Raw genomic sequence first — 17,176 nt, 5'->3', positions numbered from 1 at the left:
ATATTTCTTATTTGATTTCTTTACTTGGCAGCAGTTTTTTCAGTAGCATTTTGAACAATAAAATCGAAAGGAAGAGTAAAACTATTAACTAAACTCATCTTCATCAATACATTCCCAGAACCATATTCTCAACTCTTTACAGTACTTGACATTCAGTTGGTCCCATTGTTCATGTGAACCACTCGTCAACCACTTTTCCTATGCGGCATCATTCAAACTCCAACGCTCTTGATTTCCGTTTTATAAATCTTTGCCTTGCTCTCTTCTCTTCTCTTTCTTGTAATTCGATATTTTTCAACAGTTTCCTAATATTTGAATATTATGGTAATTATGACACCCCTCTATGAAAACCGAACAAATAGTACGACGATTTGAGAGATTTTATAGAAAAATGCGTGATGGCACGATGTTAGGTGGATATGCTCTCCCGTACGTATCGTACTTTTTTATTCCGCACTTTTTTCATCTTTCCGATGGATCCAACACGGAAGATAATCTTCTAGAAAGTCGTTTTGTTGAGGCGTGAAACGGGATTACTTTACTATTCTATGGTACTGTATACCTGATAAGAGATATCAGAACAGTTTCATCAATCTTTACTGCTGCCGCTTTATTTCAGTACGTCCTGAATAATAAACAGTTTTCAAAGAAAACCGAGCTTTCCAAGAAATGAAAAAAATTTTAAGCTGAATCTCAGACGTTTTTTGAGCTCTTTTTTCAATATTAAAAAAAAATTAAAGTTAATTTCAAATCAGTCGATTTTTTTCCTATGTTCTACATTCATTTTTAATTCTAAAAGTTGAACTATCGTATTGTGAAATTAGAAGTTTTGACCTATACTGTGGAAAAGCTGTGTGCAATTTCTTAATTCTTGACATCATCTTTTTACAGTCGAAAAAAATCTAGTTTTAAAACTATGGAATTAATGCTCACGAATCGCCTGAACCATCAGAGTCTATAAAATCTTGACATTCAATTGTTGGAGACGTATGTGTATTCGTGTATGTCTCCGAGAAACACAAGTGTTTATACTTCGAGCACTTCTTCGGAAACTCTGTTCAACCGACCTTGCATAAGGTCTTCTTTGTCTCTCTTCACCCTCTCGGCACTCGGCACCAAACCGTTCCTTTCCGGTAGAAATGCCACGTTCAACAGTTCTCCTGTCCGCTTCACTAATTCCTTTAATGAATCCCGAAATTCGATGTTGGGGCCGCTTTTCGATGCGTGATAATAGTGAAATGTGAATGAAAGTTCCTCGCAATCAATTAGCAGCTCAAGGTCGTTAATCTGACTCCTTTTATGAATACACATTTATGAATTACGAATTTATTTTATATTTTGCTACATTTCACTTTTCTAAATCATTTATCAAGTGTTATAATATTTGTCTTTTTTCTATACCTTCAGATTTATAAACCCGATCCTCGTTAATTTATCCCACAATTTCAAAGCCTATAATTATTTAATTTCAGATGCGACTGTGGCAATGGTCAATAGCCGTTGCCATATGTCTTGTGATGGTTACAGAAGCTCGTCTCAGAAGACATCACAGGAAACGACGATTTGTATCTAGTAATTTTGATGAATTTTATTGTGGAGAAAGTGCACATGCTCAGTCACAGGTAAAATTTTTTGGCTTTTCAAATCTTTAATTAGCCCAAAACTTCCCTTGTTAGAATGACCTTCTAAGACATGTTTCAAATAGCTTCGTAACTAAAATTTTCATGTTTTGTTTAAATGCTTTTGCGAATATTTAAAAATTTAAAAACCCGTGGGCCTACCATTTTTGCAACTTTTTCAATTGAACGAATTGTTGATGCTCTTGTTCTTAGCAACCGGTGTCAATTTGAAATATCAATTTAAAAATTATGTTTTCAGTTTGAAGAGGAGCGAGAATCAAATTCCTCAAAAGTCTCATCAGTACACAGTACTCAATTCAATTGGGGACTTGATAATACAATTTGTATAAAACTCCAGAATGTGGTTCATGTTTTAAAATACGAACGCCTCGAACAAAGATATCCTATTGAAAGTAAGTACTAGAAAATTAATTATTAACATTAGTCAATTATTTTTCAGACTCCTACACATTTTCGGTTCCATTAATTGACACAAACTGTAAATGTCATTGTTATGGTTTTGGGACAAATGACGTTTGCAATGTGGAAAAGTACGCTGACGACAGAAATTGTACGACGAGCTCAGAGTTTCCTACATGTTACACCAAATATCACCCAGCAGTTGAGCCACTAGATTGTCCAGTTACAAGTATTCCTGCCAAGGTATGCCAGTACGAGTTACTATTTCAAAAAAATTGTCATACGTTCATTTTGGTCATCAGCTATAATTTTTCTGATTTTCAGGCATGCTGCGACATCAAGTTAAAACCACGCGATGGCAGAATGTTCCGAGCTGTGAAACTTCAGCAACCAATCAATGACATGATAATTTCTCATTCTATTTTTGCAAACAACAGTGGAAAAATGATGAAAGTTCTGGGACCAGATGAATTTAGGGTAAGCATATAAATGTGTTTATTAAGTTCAAAAAATTTTTAATTTTCAGATAAATCTTCTGAAAGGGAAGGAACAATTTGAGTTAACTGAATACCACAGAATATCCGTTCAATTAGTTGCATCTTCTCCTCAACAACAACTTCGCGAAGGGATGTATTATTTTCCAGAGGGTAACAATGACTGGTTTTAAAATAGCTTATAGATATTATTTTCAGAAAACCACAACGATCTGCGTGAGGGTAAAATTAATGAAATAACTGAAAGTGATTTGGATAAACTTGGATGGTATAGAAGAGTTGGAAATGATTGGCAAGTTGCTACAAGTGGATTACTACTTAGAAATGCACATGTAGGTACTTTGAAGTTAGAAATAACATTTAAAAAATATCTAAAAATATATTCAGAAAGTGGTGATAAAAAATTGCAAAGGACAAGTTCATATGGATCAATTTTCCGGAACCAAAAACTTTGTTTTACGTGGAACTCAGTATAACGATACTTACAGTGAGTTTTAAAATTTTTTGATTGACTTTTAAAATTGAATATTTTCAGATGAACGAAGAGTATCTGACAATAATTTTGTAAGAAGTGTGAAAGTTGACGAGTCTTCTCGAGAAATTACAATTGTTCATGAACATGGAACCGCTGCACAAGTTTCTCTGAAAACTGACACTCGTCCAAATCTAACAAAAAGTCAATCACTTTTGGCAAACTTCACTGGAAGTATCACGTTAGATCATGATGGAAATCGAATGCTTAATGTCACTTTCTTTGTAAGTTAAAACAACCTTTTAGAAGATATACCAAAAACTTAAATTCAGGGCGTCAAAGGAACTGTTCATATCAAAATGTATGTCAACGATCGAAAGCTCATCGCGACTTTTGCATGTACTGCTCAATGTAAGAATTTTGTACATCCAATTTTTGAAAGTTATATTATTTTCAGATTTTTTAAGAAAAAAGATATACTTTTAAAAAATATAATGTAAGAACCTTTATGGTAAAATTAAATTTTCACCCAAGTTAGTGAAAGAGACCAGAACAATTTCAGTTCGAAATATCAGGGGGAGGAAATGAGTTTTGTTGCTAGAGTTAGAGACTGTAGACATCTTTCATAAAGTTGGATTTTTGCGTTAGAAAACTGAAGACTAACTCAACTAATTTTAAAATTACTATATCAATTTCTAGACATTCTCATCTTTCAATGCATTCTATCTGGTAACTTTATCAAAAAATATATTTAGACGCAAAGTACAAGAACATTCGGTGCAAAAACACAAAAAACCCTGCTTGAGCATTTTCAAATTCCTTTCAAACATATGGTAAATAAATAACCAAAAAAGTTTTCAGTTGGAACGTCTCTGAAAGATGATGGTAGTAGAATAAGTCTTCCATCGACTATAAATCAAGCTCAATGGGTGTGTATTCTTCCCGATGAGCAGCCAACAAAATCAGAAATATGCAAATGGATTCCATATGAGGAAAAAGCAATGAGAACTCCGAGACAAGAACAAAGTTGGTCAAAAGGACATTCACCGTGCTCACAAGCAGAGTAAGTAATTACAATATAGATTGAAAACTCAAACAAAAGAACCCAAAACAATAATTTTTAAATTTTCAGATGTAATAGTCTGAAAAGTGGAGTGAGCGACTTGTTCCCATGGATTATGAATTTTGATTATTTTATGGCTCATGGTGGGGATTTCACAGAGGTATGCATTTATTGAATTTTCTTTATCAATTAGTGCATTATTTCAGTGGCTAAAAATTGGAATCCATATAGTGATAGCTGTTGGTCTCCTGTTATTATTAATTCTTCTCTTCACAAAATGCCTTGTTCCGTTGGCATGTTGCTCCCTGTCAATACCATTTAAAAATAGGAACAAAAAGAAGAAAAAGAAGAATTCATCTGATTACTAAAAGCTCATTCACACGGTGAATCCTACTTACTTTCCTGCATTTTTCTCAATTGTTTCCGGCTTTTCCATTTTCAAAATGATCTTCCACAGTTGTTTCTCTATTAGAGACTCTTTGTTTCTTGCCCTTCAATTAGTCATGTTTTACTGGTATTTTTCATTGCTCACCTTTGATTAAAAACGATTTGGTGATAAATTGTATTGACTTCAATTTCTGTATCAAACTAACAAACGCATTGCAAATCTGTGGCATTTGGAACTTGAAACAAAAAACAGCACTAACAACATACATACAGATTGAATTATTTATATCAATTTTCTTTTCTTCCAATCGGGGAAGCACGGTAAGTTATATATTTTTGTTGGAATTATACGCTAAATAGCAGATACGGAGTGAAATGAGAACTGTGGGAATATATTAAAATCCGCTGAATTTTTTTTGGTGTATAACATTCTCAGGAATTTCTCGCGAGTCCTGATTTTTGTGAAAGTATTTTATTTCTAGGCGTGCCTTAAAGGATTTTTGACTAAATGCACCAAATGGTCTCGCAGCGATATGCGAATGAAGGAGTACGGTAGTTTTCGAAACATGTTCGTTCATTCCGATTTTCATTGCGCAATTATTTGTCTTCTCTCTGTTTTTTCCTGTTTTTTGAATCAGTTGAAATTTGATTAATCAACTCTGTCACAAAAATTCTCTTTTCTTTGCATAATTTCCATAAAACACCAGAAAAAAGTAAATTCAACGTCGATTTGTCGTTATCTTCTTTTCTATTAATCAGAACATTCTGCGGAGGCGGTTACGCGTCATCTGGCATTTTAACAACAGGAGGTCATTTCAACTTGAAATGCGAAAAAACCTCAACTTTTATTCTATTATGCTAAAAATATATTCTAATTCGAGCATTACCGCTTTCCTGAATACGAACTTTTTCGATTAATAATGCAGTTGTGAGTGTTACTGAAGAAGTTTTAGAGCTATAGTGCACATTTGCCTCGATTCCCTAAAGAGCAACAAATTTCGTGTAAGAGTGAATAGCTTCTCTGCAAAAAAAATGGGCGCTTGCTTGATAATTGTAAGAACGTTTCGTTTAACTGAGTGATTCATCATTATGTTTTCCCGATTTCCTTCCCACATCGTTGTGATTCTATTTTCTTTCCTTCTCGTCGTTTTTTCTTCTTTCTTTCATCTTCTTGAGTTTTCTCGTCGATTTGTTTTCCATTTGTTATTGCTATGAAACTTGAGAAGTACTTGGCACAAATTATGTGTTTATACATTTTTTATCAATTTCATCTTTTTCCTCATCACATCCTTTCCCTTGTGATAGAAACGTTTTTTTTCTCCAATGTGTACCACGAGGCGTTGCTTAGCTTTCGTCAAAAGTAACTTGAACCAGCGAGTATGTCTCACAGAAACAGAGAAACGGAGACAGACAATCTTATTTGCTACGGCTCTCAATAGATGTTTTTTACACTGAATGTTTTCAAAATCTGTCTTTTCTATAAATTTCTAGGTTTTGAAAACGACAAAGTACGCATACAATTTGGGATTTTCTCCCTGAATTTTCGTTTTTTAAGGATGAAAAGAACAGAAGCGGCAAGATAGCCTGCTGGGCCCTCCAATACATACAAAAGACAATGAAGAAAAGAGACACAGAGTGTTTGTGAGAGTAGTCAGTGTGAGTGTGTCAGTGCGTGTGTGTGGTGTCTCTCAATGTGTGTGCTGTCAACGTAGAAATAGCGTAGTACCTGTATAGACGCAGCGCAATTCGGCCCAGGGTCGCTCTACGTCTGTGTCGACGATCTTTCGGCTCCTTCACTCGGTTTATTTCCTTCTTGTTACCCGGGGCTCTTCTTTTCGCACCCATATACTCTTCTGGTTTAATGAAAGTATTATTGGTCTTTAGTCTCATTATCCTTCTTGGAAATTTCTATCTCATTTAATTTCATACGAAGAAAAGAAGCGGCAAGACTTTTGGAATTTAGAATACTTTTTTTTAAATTTTCACATTTAAAAATCGAAAAAAAACATCACTTCATCATTTCTCTAATGCGCTCCAGTGAACATAGCGACGCGGTAAAGTGTTTCGTTTGAACCGACCGCTCGAACTTTCCATCAGATCTTCAAATATCTATCTCCACAATTTATCCGCGCGTATCTTATTTGAATTATCATGAAACACCAATTAGTTAAACGATTTTAGCATTATTTTATGATTCCTCTCAATTCCTTTATACGAGATGAGAAACTTCTCCTTTTATTCATAAAAACTTGAAACATGGAATTGTTTTTCGAAACTTTTGTCAAAGATTTAAAACCGAAAGGGCTCACTTTAAAAATTCTCAACCGATAATATAGTTTCTCCACGTGACATCTTTCCGTCGTCCGTTTTCGGGCCGTTGATATAATCTTTTTTCATTCTTCCATCTTCTTCCGAACATCTGGCATTTTCGTCGTCCTTGCTTTCACCTTTCTTTTCAAATCGATCCTCAAGTTTTTGCAGATGAATCGATAAAGCAATGTCAAGTTTCGACGATCCAGAAAAACATTTTCTGGGTAATCTTCTCGAAGATGACCCAGGTTCGTCTGTGACGTCTGCAACATCCCCATTTGCTGGAATAAATGGTAAATTAATTTATAATTTTTGAATTTCAAATTTGAATCTTTCAGGGTCAACATCAACCGCCTTAACATCACAAGTTCCGACTGTTGGACCAGTAATGTGCCCTACAGAACTTTCCATGTCGAATGCGTGGCCTGAGCCTCCTCCTCCATATTCGCCGCGTCATGAATCGTGGGGTCTTCCATCTAATGCTAACACGACACTTCTGGGCTCGTCATCGTTGACATCTTCCAATTGGTTCCCTTTTACGGTAATACTATCCAATTTTTTAAATTTTATACAGATATTTATACATTTAGGACCAAAAAGAGACATCATCAAATGAAATCCTGAGCTCTCTGAATCTTGCTGCTGGAAGCTCATCTCCTGCTCTTCCATCAACTCCATCACGTGTTCCACATCATCCTTCCTCACAAGTTCATCACTTCCATCATAACCTCCACCATCACACTCATACTCATAATGTGGTGAGATCTCAATTTGTATTAGTATTTAAAATTATATTAAAAAATGTAGCAGGTTCAAAATCATTATTTCGGTGCTCCCCCTCCTGGCCTAGAAAGTTTCGGACCTACAAGAACTAGTTCCACCTCATCGTCTCAAATCTACGACGCCATCCCCAATCCATCGTGGAATTACACTGGACTATCGAATATTAATGCGGTTCGCTGGTAAAATGTGTTTTAAATATTTAAAGTGATTTTACAGGATTCGAATGTTTTGTTTTCTGATTGGAAAAATAAGAACTCGAGCCAAACGTCCCCAGTTTCTACCGTTGTTTCTGAATCTTCGATTTCTTCAAACTTGGAAACTCGTCCTGTTCATCCTCCTCTGTCACCTTCGGAAGTTGTTGAAATTGCCAAGGAAAAGAAGAACGTTTCGAAAAGTTATGCAGAACATCTATCGAAATCAACTGCAGGTTTGCTACCATATAAATATTCATTCTATGATTTATACTGTGTAATTTACAGGAACTCAAAAAAAAGGAGCTCCGATAGGCGCTGAGAAGAAACAAAAGCAGGAGTTGGCGAAGAAAATGAGCAATCAACTTCCAATCGAAAGCATAGCGACTCGAATAGTTGTTAAAGGACAGCCTCACTCGGCTCCAGTTGTTTCTAGAATGCCGTTTAGTTATCGTGATGTCGCAGCACGCTCGGATCACACTTCTTCTTCAAATCATCCGAATCATCAACCTGACGAGTTACAGGTCTGTTTTTCTTTCTTATTTGAGCTCTAAGCATTTCTTCAATAGAAATTTAGTTTTTTTCAAATATCAAATGCTACTTTTTTCAGAGGAAAGAATTATCGTCGGCGGATTTGAAATTGAACGATTCAAAAGCAGTGCGAACCAAGAACAATGATCATCGCGAAACTGGTAAAACACGGAATACGATTGATCCTACTGATTTTAACAAAAAGAATCGCGTCGACAATGAGTTCCAGAAGATCAACAATCGTAAAAATAAGAAAGAGAAAGCTGTGACCGAGGTGGCCGCCCCTGTGATCTTTGAAGGCGTACATCCAGTTGATTCATCATCTCGATACGATGTTCTTAAAAATCTTGAATCACCAAATCAAAGTTATCACGAGAAGAAGAGCGCAAACGGGAGACCGCCACTTATTCAGAAGATTTTCTCGAGATCCAGTTCTCCAGCTGATGGTAATCAAATCAATATTTGAATTTTAATAAGCCATATTTTCAGATATAATTGATACTGAAGAGGAAGATCCTCACAGAGTTCGTTCATCATCAACCCATGTTCATCAAAATGGAAATGGTCAGGTGAAGAAAGATCAGCGAAAACGCGTCGCTCAAGTGAATCAGCGTCGTAGAAAAGGAAGAAAAGAGGAACCATCGTGGCTGCAAAATGCGTTTTCGACATTTGGTAAGATATTGAAAACTTTTCAAAACTAATTCATATTATTTTTCAGTCGACGTCCTTTTTTTCGTTTGGGGCTACGCATGTTTTGGACTTCAGTGGACATTGCTGCTTATCGTCGAAGTGTGCCAAAAAATAGCTGATATCTTTGTCACTTTTGGAAAGAGCTTGTGGGCTGGAACATGCAAAGGACTTCGCAATGTCATTCTGGCTTTCGTCTATCTTTGCTTCTTCGTTGTATTTGCTATCAAAAGTGTCGTAGTCCGTTTGCTGACGTTCATCAATATGATTGGAGCAGAGGAATCAGATGAAACTGTTGAAGAACAAGATTGGGGTTGCAAGAAAGAGATTCCGATCGCGACGAATGCAACCGAATTCGCTGATCGTTTATCGAGAGAGACTATTCGTGATGCGTATTCAGTGTTTGGATTGAGAAGCGATTGTTCTGATGATGACATCAAAAGAAACTATAAGCGATTGGCTGCTCTTGTCTCACCAGATAAGGTAAAATTTTTTTTTTTTCCAATTCGGAAAATATTAATTTCGGATTTTCAGTGCACAATTGATGCTGCCGACCAAGTTTATGAGCTTGTTGATGTTGCCTTCTCAGCTATTGGTTACAAGGATTCTCGATCTGAGTATACCCTCGAAAATCTTAAGAACAACGAAGTGGTTGGTTTGATCACATTCCGTCAATCCTTCTAATTGTCTCTTTCAGCATGAGCAATTGATCTCTGTTTGGAATGATATGACAAAAGCTGTCGAAGAGGCACGAAACACTATCTTCTGTGATTGTGAAAACACTCATTTCCGTGTTGCCACTTCTATTTCTCCATCTCAAGCAAGAAGTTGTAAGAGATGTGGAGTAAAGCATCCTGCCAAGCAGGTCAGAACGAGTCTCCTAGTATAATTTAAAAAAATTAATTTATTTCAGAATGATATTTGGGTTGAGAAGAGACATCTCGGATTGACTTCTACCTATTACACGTGCACAGATAACGTTGTGTACGATATTACATCATGGGCTACTTGCAAGGTAAGAAAACTAACCCCATTTTTAATGCCGCATGTTTGATGGGATTTTATTTATTTTACTTGCTTTGCACTCTTACATGCGGTTAACCTAAATCACTAACACGATCACAGTCCTCCATAAATCCGTTTCTTCCATTAATTCAAAATTAATAATTGTTTTAACCTATCACTCTGTCTTTCCACCTAACTCTCATTGAAATTCGTCAATTTTGGAGAAGAACAAGAAAGCTGAGCTCATATCGAACGATGGATGTCGCTGGACAAAGGAGCATCAAATTAACAAGAGGTTGGCTTGGTTTTTCACTTTGCTTACTTTAGAAACTTTTAGTGTATTTAGTGATGGTTTCATATACATATAACTTTTGACTGTGTTTTTTCGTGCTAATTTAGTTGGTTGTTCTAACAGGAGATACCCCACCAAGTAGCTGAAGGTCCTGCAACGATCGGATTCCTCAAGGCATATTCTCACCGTTCCGCACTCACAACTTCACAAAGCCTTCCCCATTATCATTTTTACGATAGTTCTTATTTTAACTTGATGTTTTATTCACTTCCAATACACCACGTATACACCTATATTCTGTTCTTTTTTATTTTTTACCACTGTAAGATCTCCCAGTTTCAGTTTCCCTGTTTTTTTCAAATCCTGTTATGATCTAACCCCACCTGAGGCTGTACAGATATAATCCTTATCTGTGCATTCATTTTCACTTTAATTCTCAAGAATCCTCATCGTACACGATTTCCATTCTTATTTGTGTATGTTTTTTATTGTTTTACTATGTTTTCTAAAAACCCTTCACATTATTCTCACAATACATACCTTCTCTGTTCAACTTTTTTTCACTATCGACTTGTGCATTTTTTGTGATTAACGGTGTGGTTTAAGCTATTTTATGGGATTGCGATGGTGTTATGTGGTTTAGTCAATCGAAAATGTTCGCTCATCGCGCTAAAAAAATGCGCAAAAGTAATTATAAGTTTTCAGAGCCAACGTGCGATGCTCAAAAACATGCGAGCACACACTCACAATGTCCAGTATCGGTTGTTATCGCCAATGGTAAGCATCCGATGATTCCCCACGATATTCTTATGCCAAATCAGTTTAAGAACTCCGACTTTGATGCCCAATCTCAATATTACAACTCGTCATATCCATCCTCTTCAACAGACGCTCGTTTTTTGAGCGATCTTCAAGAAGAGTACTCGACTTGTTAGTCTTTCAATAGATTTGCCATCTAAATTATCATGAATATTTTTCAGTGCTCCGCCAGCGTAGTCTTGCTCAAATTTCTTTCAAAAACTGTGAACCACGTGAGGAGGATCGGAGTCGTCGTGCAGCGAATCGACGACAAAAGCGATGGCGATGATCTTATATTACCTAATAGACTTCATGTTTTATTCCTCCAACAATTTTCCTAGCTCTTTCTAATACGTTTGATTTAAGAAATTAGGCCATAGTACATAAAAAGTGCCTTTAATTCGTTTCACATGTGCATATTCTTCATTTCTTTAAAACATGCACACTGTATCGACAATTGTTACGAGCATTCACAAATAGCATTTAAAATGTTTTGTTTTCTTTCCCTATGTCCTCTCAAACTGCCGCTTCCTGTGCTTTTATTCCTGAACTTAACTTGTTTATTTCCGCGATGGTATGTCAATTGAATATTATTAGTTCATTTTATCCATTTCTATAATTTCATTGGCAAAGTCTCCCTTTGACACCCAAATCGTTTGTAATTTTTCTGGAAAGCGTTTATTTTTGATCATGAAAAATTCATTTATTCAAAATCGTTGTACTAACTTTCTTCACTCGAATCTCGCATATCATAGCCTAATTTATTGCAATAGTTATCAGAGCATATGCAGGCAGTCTTCGAACCTCTCTGTCGACACCCTTTCGGTGCACTTTCTTGAGCACATCCGCCAGATTCTTTCTGATTGAGGCCATCTGCAAAAAGAAATTGATGAGAGTGGGATTCGAACCCACGCCCCCGGAGGGACTGGTGCCTAAAACCAGCGCCTTAGACCACTCGGCCATCTCACCGACGGAGGACACACTCTTGTGTGCCTAGACGACAGATGGAGAATAAGGGCAGTAGTGAGACGAATGTAGTGTGCCGGCCGACTAGTTGTGTTTGCTACCGAGTAATTTCAAAAAAAATGTGACGAATAAACGCGAAAATTTGCAAATTTTGACTCAAAAATACGGTATCCGGTCTCGACACGACAAATTTTTCTTTAAATACGAAAGGTATGCGCCTTTAAAAAGTACTGTAATTTCAAACTTTTGTTGCTGCGAGATTTTCGTCAATTTTTTTGGTGTTTCGATAAAAAGTCATTCATTAAAAGCATAACTTTTAACAAATAGAAAAAATATTAAAAATTAAAAGAAATTCTGCCGCAACTAAAGTTTGAAATTACAGTACACTTTAAAGGCGCACGCTTTTTCATAATTAAGACAAATTCGTCGTGCCGAGACCAAGTGCCGTATTTTTGATCGCAAAGCTTCGGAACTGGGCAAGAAATATATAGAATAGTGAAATTCTACCGTACTCGCGGGTACGGTAGCTGAAGAGTTTCGCTTTCGCACGCAATTTTGTAGATACTCGATGAAAAATGTAATTTTCTCGGAGCAAAATGTGATATATAATTTTATATTTGGAGAGTTTTTTGACTCGAAAACCAATAGAAAGGTTTGAAAAAAAAATGTTTGTATTTAGTTCTCCAAAATCAAGTTTAAATATTCGACTAATTCTATTCTTGTAATAAAATATTAAAACATACCTTTAACTTTGTACTCATATTCACATCCATATGCACATGATTTAATTGTTGCAAACTCGCTTTTTGAAAATTTATAGCAATCATAACAGAAAATATATTCAACTAGAACACAGAATATACAAATAATTGACAAATATCGCATTTTCTGAGGATGAAGTGTACAAGTTCGAAGTCGAAACGATTTTTAATTTAAAAAGAACTAAAAAGGCCAGCGGACGACCGTGTCTTTCGTGTAACCGACACGTCAATGGCAAAAGTAAATAAAGGTCAAGATGAGAAAGTATATTGACACAAAAAGAAAGGCTCCCAGTTTCTAAAGTATGATCAAGCATAGCGCAAACATCTGATTATATAAAATAGTGTGACTATGTGAAGAGGAAGAATTGAAAGGATAAGACAACATACTTAAACTCATTCAAAAAGTTCAACTGTTTCAGAATGACGTGTCAAAATCTAATAGATTGTATGTCGTTTGGTTATTTGACTTCTTTTTTAAACATTATTTAGTTTGTGAGAAAAGGGAAGTGAACGTATTAGAATCGGGTGAGTCAATAGAGTATGGTGTGAGTATTTATTTTTGTATGCTGAAAAAAGAGTTTGTCGGTTTTTGAACACTATAAATCGATTGTTAGATAAATATATTTGGAAAACTACATACTAGTGTTATTATGGAATAAATTGTGGCAGCACGTGGTTTTTTTCTACAGGAATCGCTACACAGAAGAAGAAAAAAACGAAATCTTAATCAGTGCTCTACACAGACACAAAATGCCTACCTGCGTACCTACACAATCTATGTAACAACACCTCAAAATGATGTATACATACTTTTCCAAAAACTCTATTTCACGATTTTTGCTGAACGTTGTACAAAATATATCCGAGAAATTTCCTATATAGGAAAGTGATATATGCATCAAATTTTAATTATTTTCCGAACAAATTGTTTATTATTGGCAATCCCAAATATTATTTCAAATAATGGGTAACACGTGTGGATAAATTTCAAATAAACTTTCATTTATGAATATTGATCTAATAAATGTATTTATGAAGTGGTAGAAATACGTATTACAACAGGAATGTTGATTGTTATATGATTAAAAAAGAGTTAAGTAGCGGTTCATCGAACACTTGTCATTTCTAAAAAGTCGTTTTCACTCTGGAATTGCAAGTTCAGCATCGGCTCGTAGTGCTTCAATTGATTTATTTGTAATCGAAAGAGCAGCACTTTTCTGAAAATGTTTCAAATATTTTGAATTTACTAGAATACAAATTATTGTACTTACAAGTATAAGTTGATGGCAATAGAGAGCTGCTTTACTTGTTCCAATATTTTGAACTTCTGTCATTAGTTGATCAATAGATTCACACGATGAAATTGCAATCATATTTGAACGGAATAGAGCCACTGCAATTCTGAATAGCCATTCATCTCCTTCGTAAATCAAGCAATCCCATAAACGAAGAACTGTCTGAAAAATACTTTAATTTATTGCTGAGATCTATGTAAAATGAGATGTAATTTTTTAAAAATGTCAATGTGTATGACCTTAATGTTTCATGCCCAACTGTCGACTTTATTGACATATAGTATTCAAAAAGAGCTAACTAGATGGGGTTATGGGTACAAGCGCGTTGTCTGGAAAACAAACGAATTCAAAGAAATTGTCATCTAATTGTGTTTCAGTTTCAACTTTTATATTTAAACTATAGGAAAATTTGTACTAAAAAATTGCATTTTAATTTACAATTTGCAATTTGTGAATCTTACCTCCATTGGAAGACTCTCCACAAACCAGCATACAAACCATTTTCCCACAAGCATATCCAATCCAACATCTAATTTTTCAAGAGTCACAACTACACGAGGACAATGCTCACGGAGCAATGAATGCAAAACATGCATGTCTCTACGAAGCCCAATCATATTTTTCCCGTAATATTCCTGACGTTGTGAGACTAGATGAACAAGAAGATCAATAGCACGAGATTCATCATTAACAACAAGAAGAATCACTCCAGCCACAAAGTTTAATCCTTGACAGTAACCAACACTTGGAATGTGCTCAGCAACCGCGAACAATGCTCTTCCCAATGTTTTACGAGTTCTGGAATTTTTCTAACGAATATGGAGATTGAGAGCACAAAGTATTACCCTTCTGTTTTCAGAAACTTGTTATCTGGAAATGTTCTTGGAAGATCAAGTTTAATTTGCTTGATCACTTCATCTGGAACCTCATGCCTCTGCCAAACTCCGTCAGCACGTGATGGGCAACTTCTGAGCCAAAGTTCTTTACGAAATGTATGTGGAATTCCCTTTCGAACAAATCGTTGCACTGAAAATCAAAGTTAAAAGGGGTTTAGGGGTGAATAAATGCGACATTGCTCTACATTTTTCAAAAAGTCAATTTTTCCAAAGAAAAATTAGCAATTTACCAAAAGTTTTACTAAAAATGTATAACAAAAAGTTTTGGTGTTGATTTATGACATTCGGTTATATTTGGTTATTTTAAGTGTATTTAAACAAAATCCCTCTGGCTCTTCTGGAGGTTTTCTATGTTTAAAGTTAAAGGCTTTTCACTATTTTCAGTAACTGTAGAATTCAAACTTAAAAGAAATTCCCGAACATAATCTTACACAAATGGCTATTTCTTCTCGGATTCTCTTTTTCCCATCGACACCGTCTTCGTACGACAATCGGAAGATATGATGAATACCACGCTTCGTACTGCTTTTTGCATCCACTCTCTTCCTGTGGAGACCATGGACGTAAAAATCCAAGATCATCAACATCACTGCAAAAAATAGATATTGAAATCAGCCACACATTATGATCTATTAGTGTCACTTCATTTTCGTGTGGGAAAATGGAACCAGTTGGCGAGGGGTTGATGAGCGAACAGAGAAGAAGATGGGGACAACTTGCAGAAACGCACGATTTGTTATACTTTGTCTGATGTGTTGATCACACGTGCTATCATTTATGATGTTATTGCCTTTTGATCTCAGATAACTGATTGGGTTCAGATGATGTTTCTTGTGGTTTGGTTTGAACAACCTTATGATTGAAATACTCTATTTTTGGAGTCAACCAAAAGTTGTCATCAAGATTTGCCAATAAAGAAAATCGCTTAATATTAGCTAGCTTGTGATTCAGATTGGTAAAAATTCTGAACTTTAATCTTAGAGTTAAATTTTTAAAAATACTACCAGCATCTAGATAAAGGTATCTATCTAGTTGTCAAAGAGCATATATCATATCTCCTTGCTTCAATTAACGAACAAGTTTTTTCTTTTAATTGTAGCCTTCAAATTACCATTTAAGTGGCCATGTTAGAGTCAACTTTACAGACATCTATGGATCTAAAACCTTGCAGCGACTTGCAAAGTACGGTAGACCACGGTACGATTGCGGCCAGGAATGTGAGAAAGATAATAATTTTGAACAGAAAGGTTTCAAAAAAAGGCTTGTGGGCTGATGTAAGGTGTATGGCAAAATATCGGTAGAGTTGTAGATCGAGAATTCATATTATTGAGGGGTAGAGGGAAGGAAACAAATTAAAAACTATAAAAGGCCATATTTTGCATGTAAATTTGAATAATAAAAAAGACTTGCATATAACAAAAGGTGTTTGTGTTGGTTTTTTCCCCAAAAATTCAATTTTTGGTCAAAATGTCAAAATGTCAAAACAACCAAACAATGTCCAGCACTGGTACAGGCGAAATAACTGATAATTTTGAAGAATGCCAAAAAGCCCAAGTTTTTCGGCCATTATAATATATGTACTCACCAGCCGTGGACCGCACCTCCGGCGCGGCCCCCGACTTTTAGAGCTGAAAACTAATTTTTCTGAAACTACCGTAATCATACAGTATTCCTACCGTACCACTATTGTACCACTACAGTACCCCGACTATATCCCTACACTAAGCCCAACTCACTATCCTTCCAGAAGCCAAAACGTCACAGACTACAAAGACTACATAGACTACAAACTATGGACAAACGGAATAAGCGCTTTATATATAGTAAATGATATATGTACTCACCTTCGGAAGTTGATTGATTTACGAGGAATTGGATAAAAGTTAAATACATACATACTTGTTCCTTGTATATGATCAGACTGAATCTATCAACCAATTAATTAGATTTTTATATCTGTCATGTCTCTCTTTCTCTCTCTTCTCTTCTCCGTCTCTCAGAAACAATCTATTTTCACTTTCATTCACACAAAATGTTATCAAACTAACCTTCCGGGCGGACCAGTAAAGTGCCACGCGGTCATTGAAATAAGAAAAATTAGAAGTTTGAATAGTATCTGAATAACACCTTCTGCCAAATATGCCCACTTTTTTCTCGTCGCAGAGAAAATGTCCGTCTATTGCCACGTCGATCTCCTCTGTCTAAA

The 17,176-nt window shown here is 35.6% G+C and overlaps 4 protein-coding genes and 2 non-coding genes across 9 annotated transcripts; 3 read left to right on the top strand and 3 right to left on the bottom strand.

Annotated features, from left to right (window-relative positions):
* Positions 1–1,472: 1,472 nt before the first annotated feature.
* Positions 1,473–4,643, top strand: aff-1 (Cell fusion protein aff-1; the record flags this gene model as incomplete). The annotated part of the gene is made up of 12 exons (NM_063001.6): positions 1,473–1,622; positions 1,879–2,032; positions 2,080–2,282; positions 2,364–2,516; positions 2,566–2,686; positions 2,732–2,865; positions 2,921–3,020; positions 3,069–3,289; positions 3,338–3,416; positions 3,867–4,068; positions 4,138–4,228; positions 4,275–4,643. The coding sequence occupies 12 exons, from the start codon at positions 1,473–1,475 to the stop codon at positions 4,434–4,436; spliced, it is 1,770 nt and encodes a 589-aa protein (NP_495402.3). The 3' UTR covers positions 4,437–4,643.
* A 2,280-nt stretch (positions 4,644–6,923) lies between these two features.
* Positions 6,924–11,764, top strand: dnj-5 (the record flags this gene model as incomplete). Of its 4 annotated transcripts, none has more annotated exons than NM_171014.7 (15): positions 6,937–7,058; positions 7,104–7,306; positions 7,356–7,523; positions 7,576–7,719; positions 7,765–7,975; positions 8,028–8,263; positions 8,350–8,716; positions 8,760–8,942; positions 8,989–9,440; positions 9,492–9,608; positions 9,655–9,822; positions 9,871–9,972; positions 10,960–11,031; positions 11,082–11,184; positions 11,235–11,764. In NM_171014.7, 15 exons carry the CDS (start codon positions 6,953–6,955, stop codon positions 11,339–11,341), a joined length of 2,739 nt encoding a protein of 912 aa, NP_741015.1. The 4 variants fall into 4 exon arrangements, with proteins under 4 accessions (NP_001367422.1, NP_741015.1, NP_495400.2 ...); NM_062999.10 differs by having other exon boundaries at positions 7,573–7,719; positions 11,076–11,184; NM_001381467.2 differs by lacking the exons at positions 10,960–11,031; positions 11,082–11,184; positions 11,235–11,764 and adding exons at positions 10,187–10,257; positions 10,378–10,863 and having other exon boundaries at positions 6,924–7,058; positions 7,573–7,719.
* Positions 11,729–12,989, bottom strand: C04A2.15 (Activin_recp domain-containing protein). Its single transcript, NM_001267190.3, has 2 exons — positions 12,762–12,989; positions 11,729–11,925 (listed from the first exon to the last, which is right to left on the bottom strand). The coding sequence occupies exons 1-2, from the start codon at positions 12,901–12,903 to the stop codon at positions 11,774–11,776; spliced, it is 294 nt and encodes a 97-aa protein (NP_001254119.1). The 5' UTR covers positions 12,904–12,989; the 3' UTR covers positions 11,729–11,773.
* C04A2.11 lies at positions 11,930–12,144 on the top strand. Its single transcript, NR_051288.1, has one exon. It is a non-coding gene; the product is annotated as an Unclassified non-coding RNA C04A2.11 (non-coding RNA).
* C04A2.t1 lies at positions 11,940–12,021 on the bottom strand. Its single transcript has one exon. It is a non-coding gene; the product is annotated as a tRNA-Leu (tRNA).
* Positions 12,990–13,690: 701 nt separating the features above from the next.
* On the bottom strand, positions 13,691–17,101 carry tbc-6 (Growth hormone-regulated TBC protein 6). The gene is made up of 7 exons (NM_001026738.7): positions 17,019–17,101; positions 16,815–16,891; positions 15,402–15,559; positions 14,920–15,100; positions 14,536–14,872; positions 14,051–14,236; positions 13,691–13,996 (listed from the first exon to the last, which is right to left on the bottom strand). Exons 2-7 carry the CDS (start codon positions 16,865–16,867, stop codon positions 13,919–13,921), a joined length of 993 nt encoding a protein of 330 aa, NP_001021909.1. The 5' UTR covers positions 16,868–16,891; positions 17,019–17,101; the 3' UTR covers positions 13,691–13,918.
* Positions 17,102–17,176: the final 75 nt, after the last annotated feature.

The sequence above is a fragment of the Caenorhabditis elegans genome, chromosome II (genome assembly GCF_000002985.6).
Source record: "Caenorhabditis elegans chromosome II".
Lineage (NCBI taxonomy): Eukaryota > Metazoa > Nematoda > Chromadorea > Rhabditida > Rhabditidae > Caenorhabditis > Caenorhabditis elegans.
This window is presented reverse-complemented; position numbering and strand designations above follow the sequence as displayed.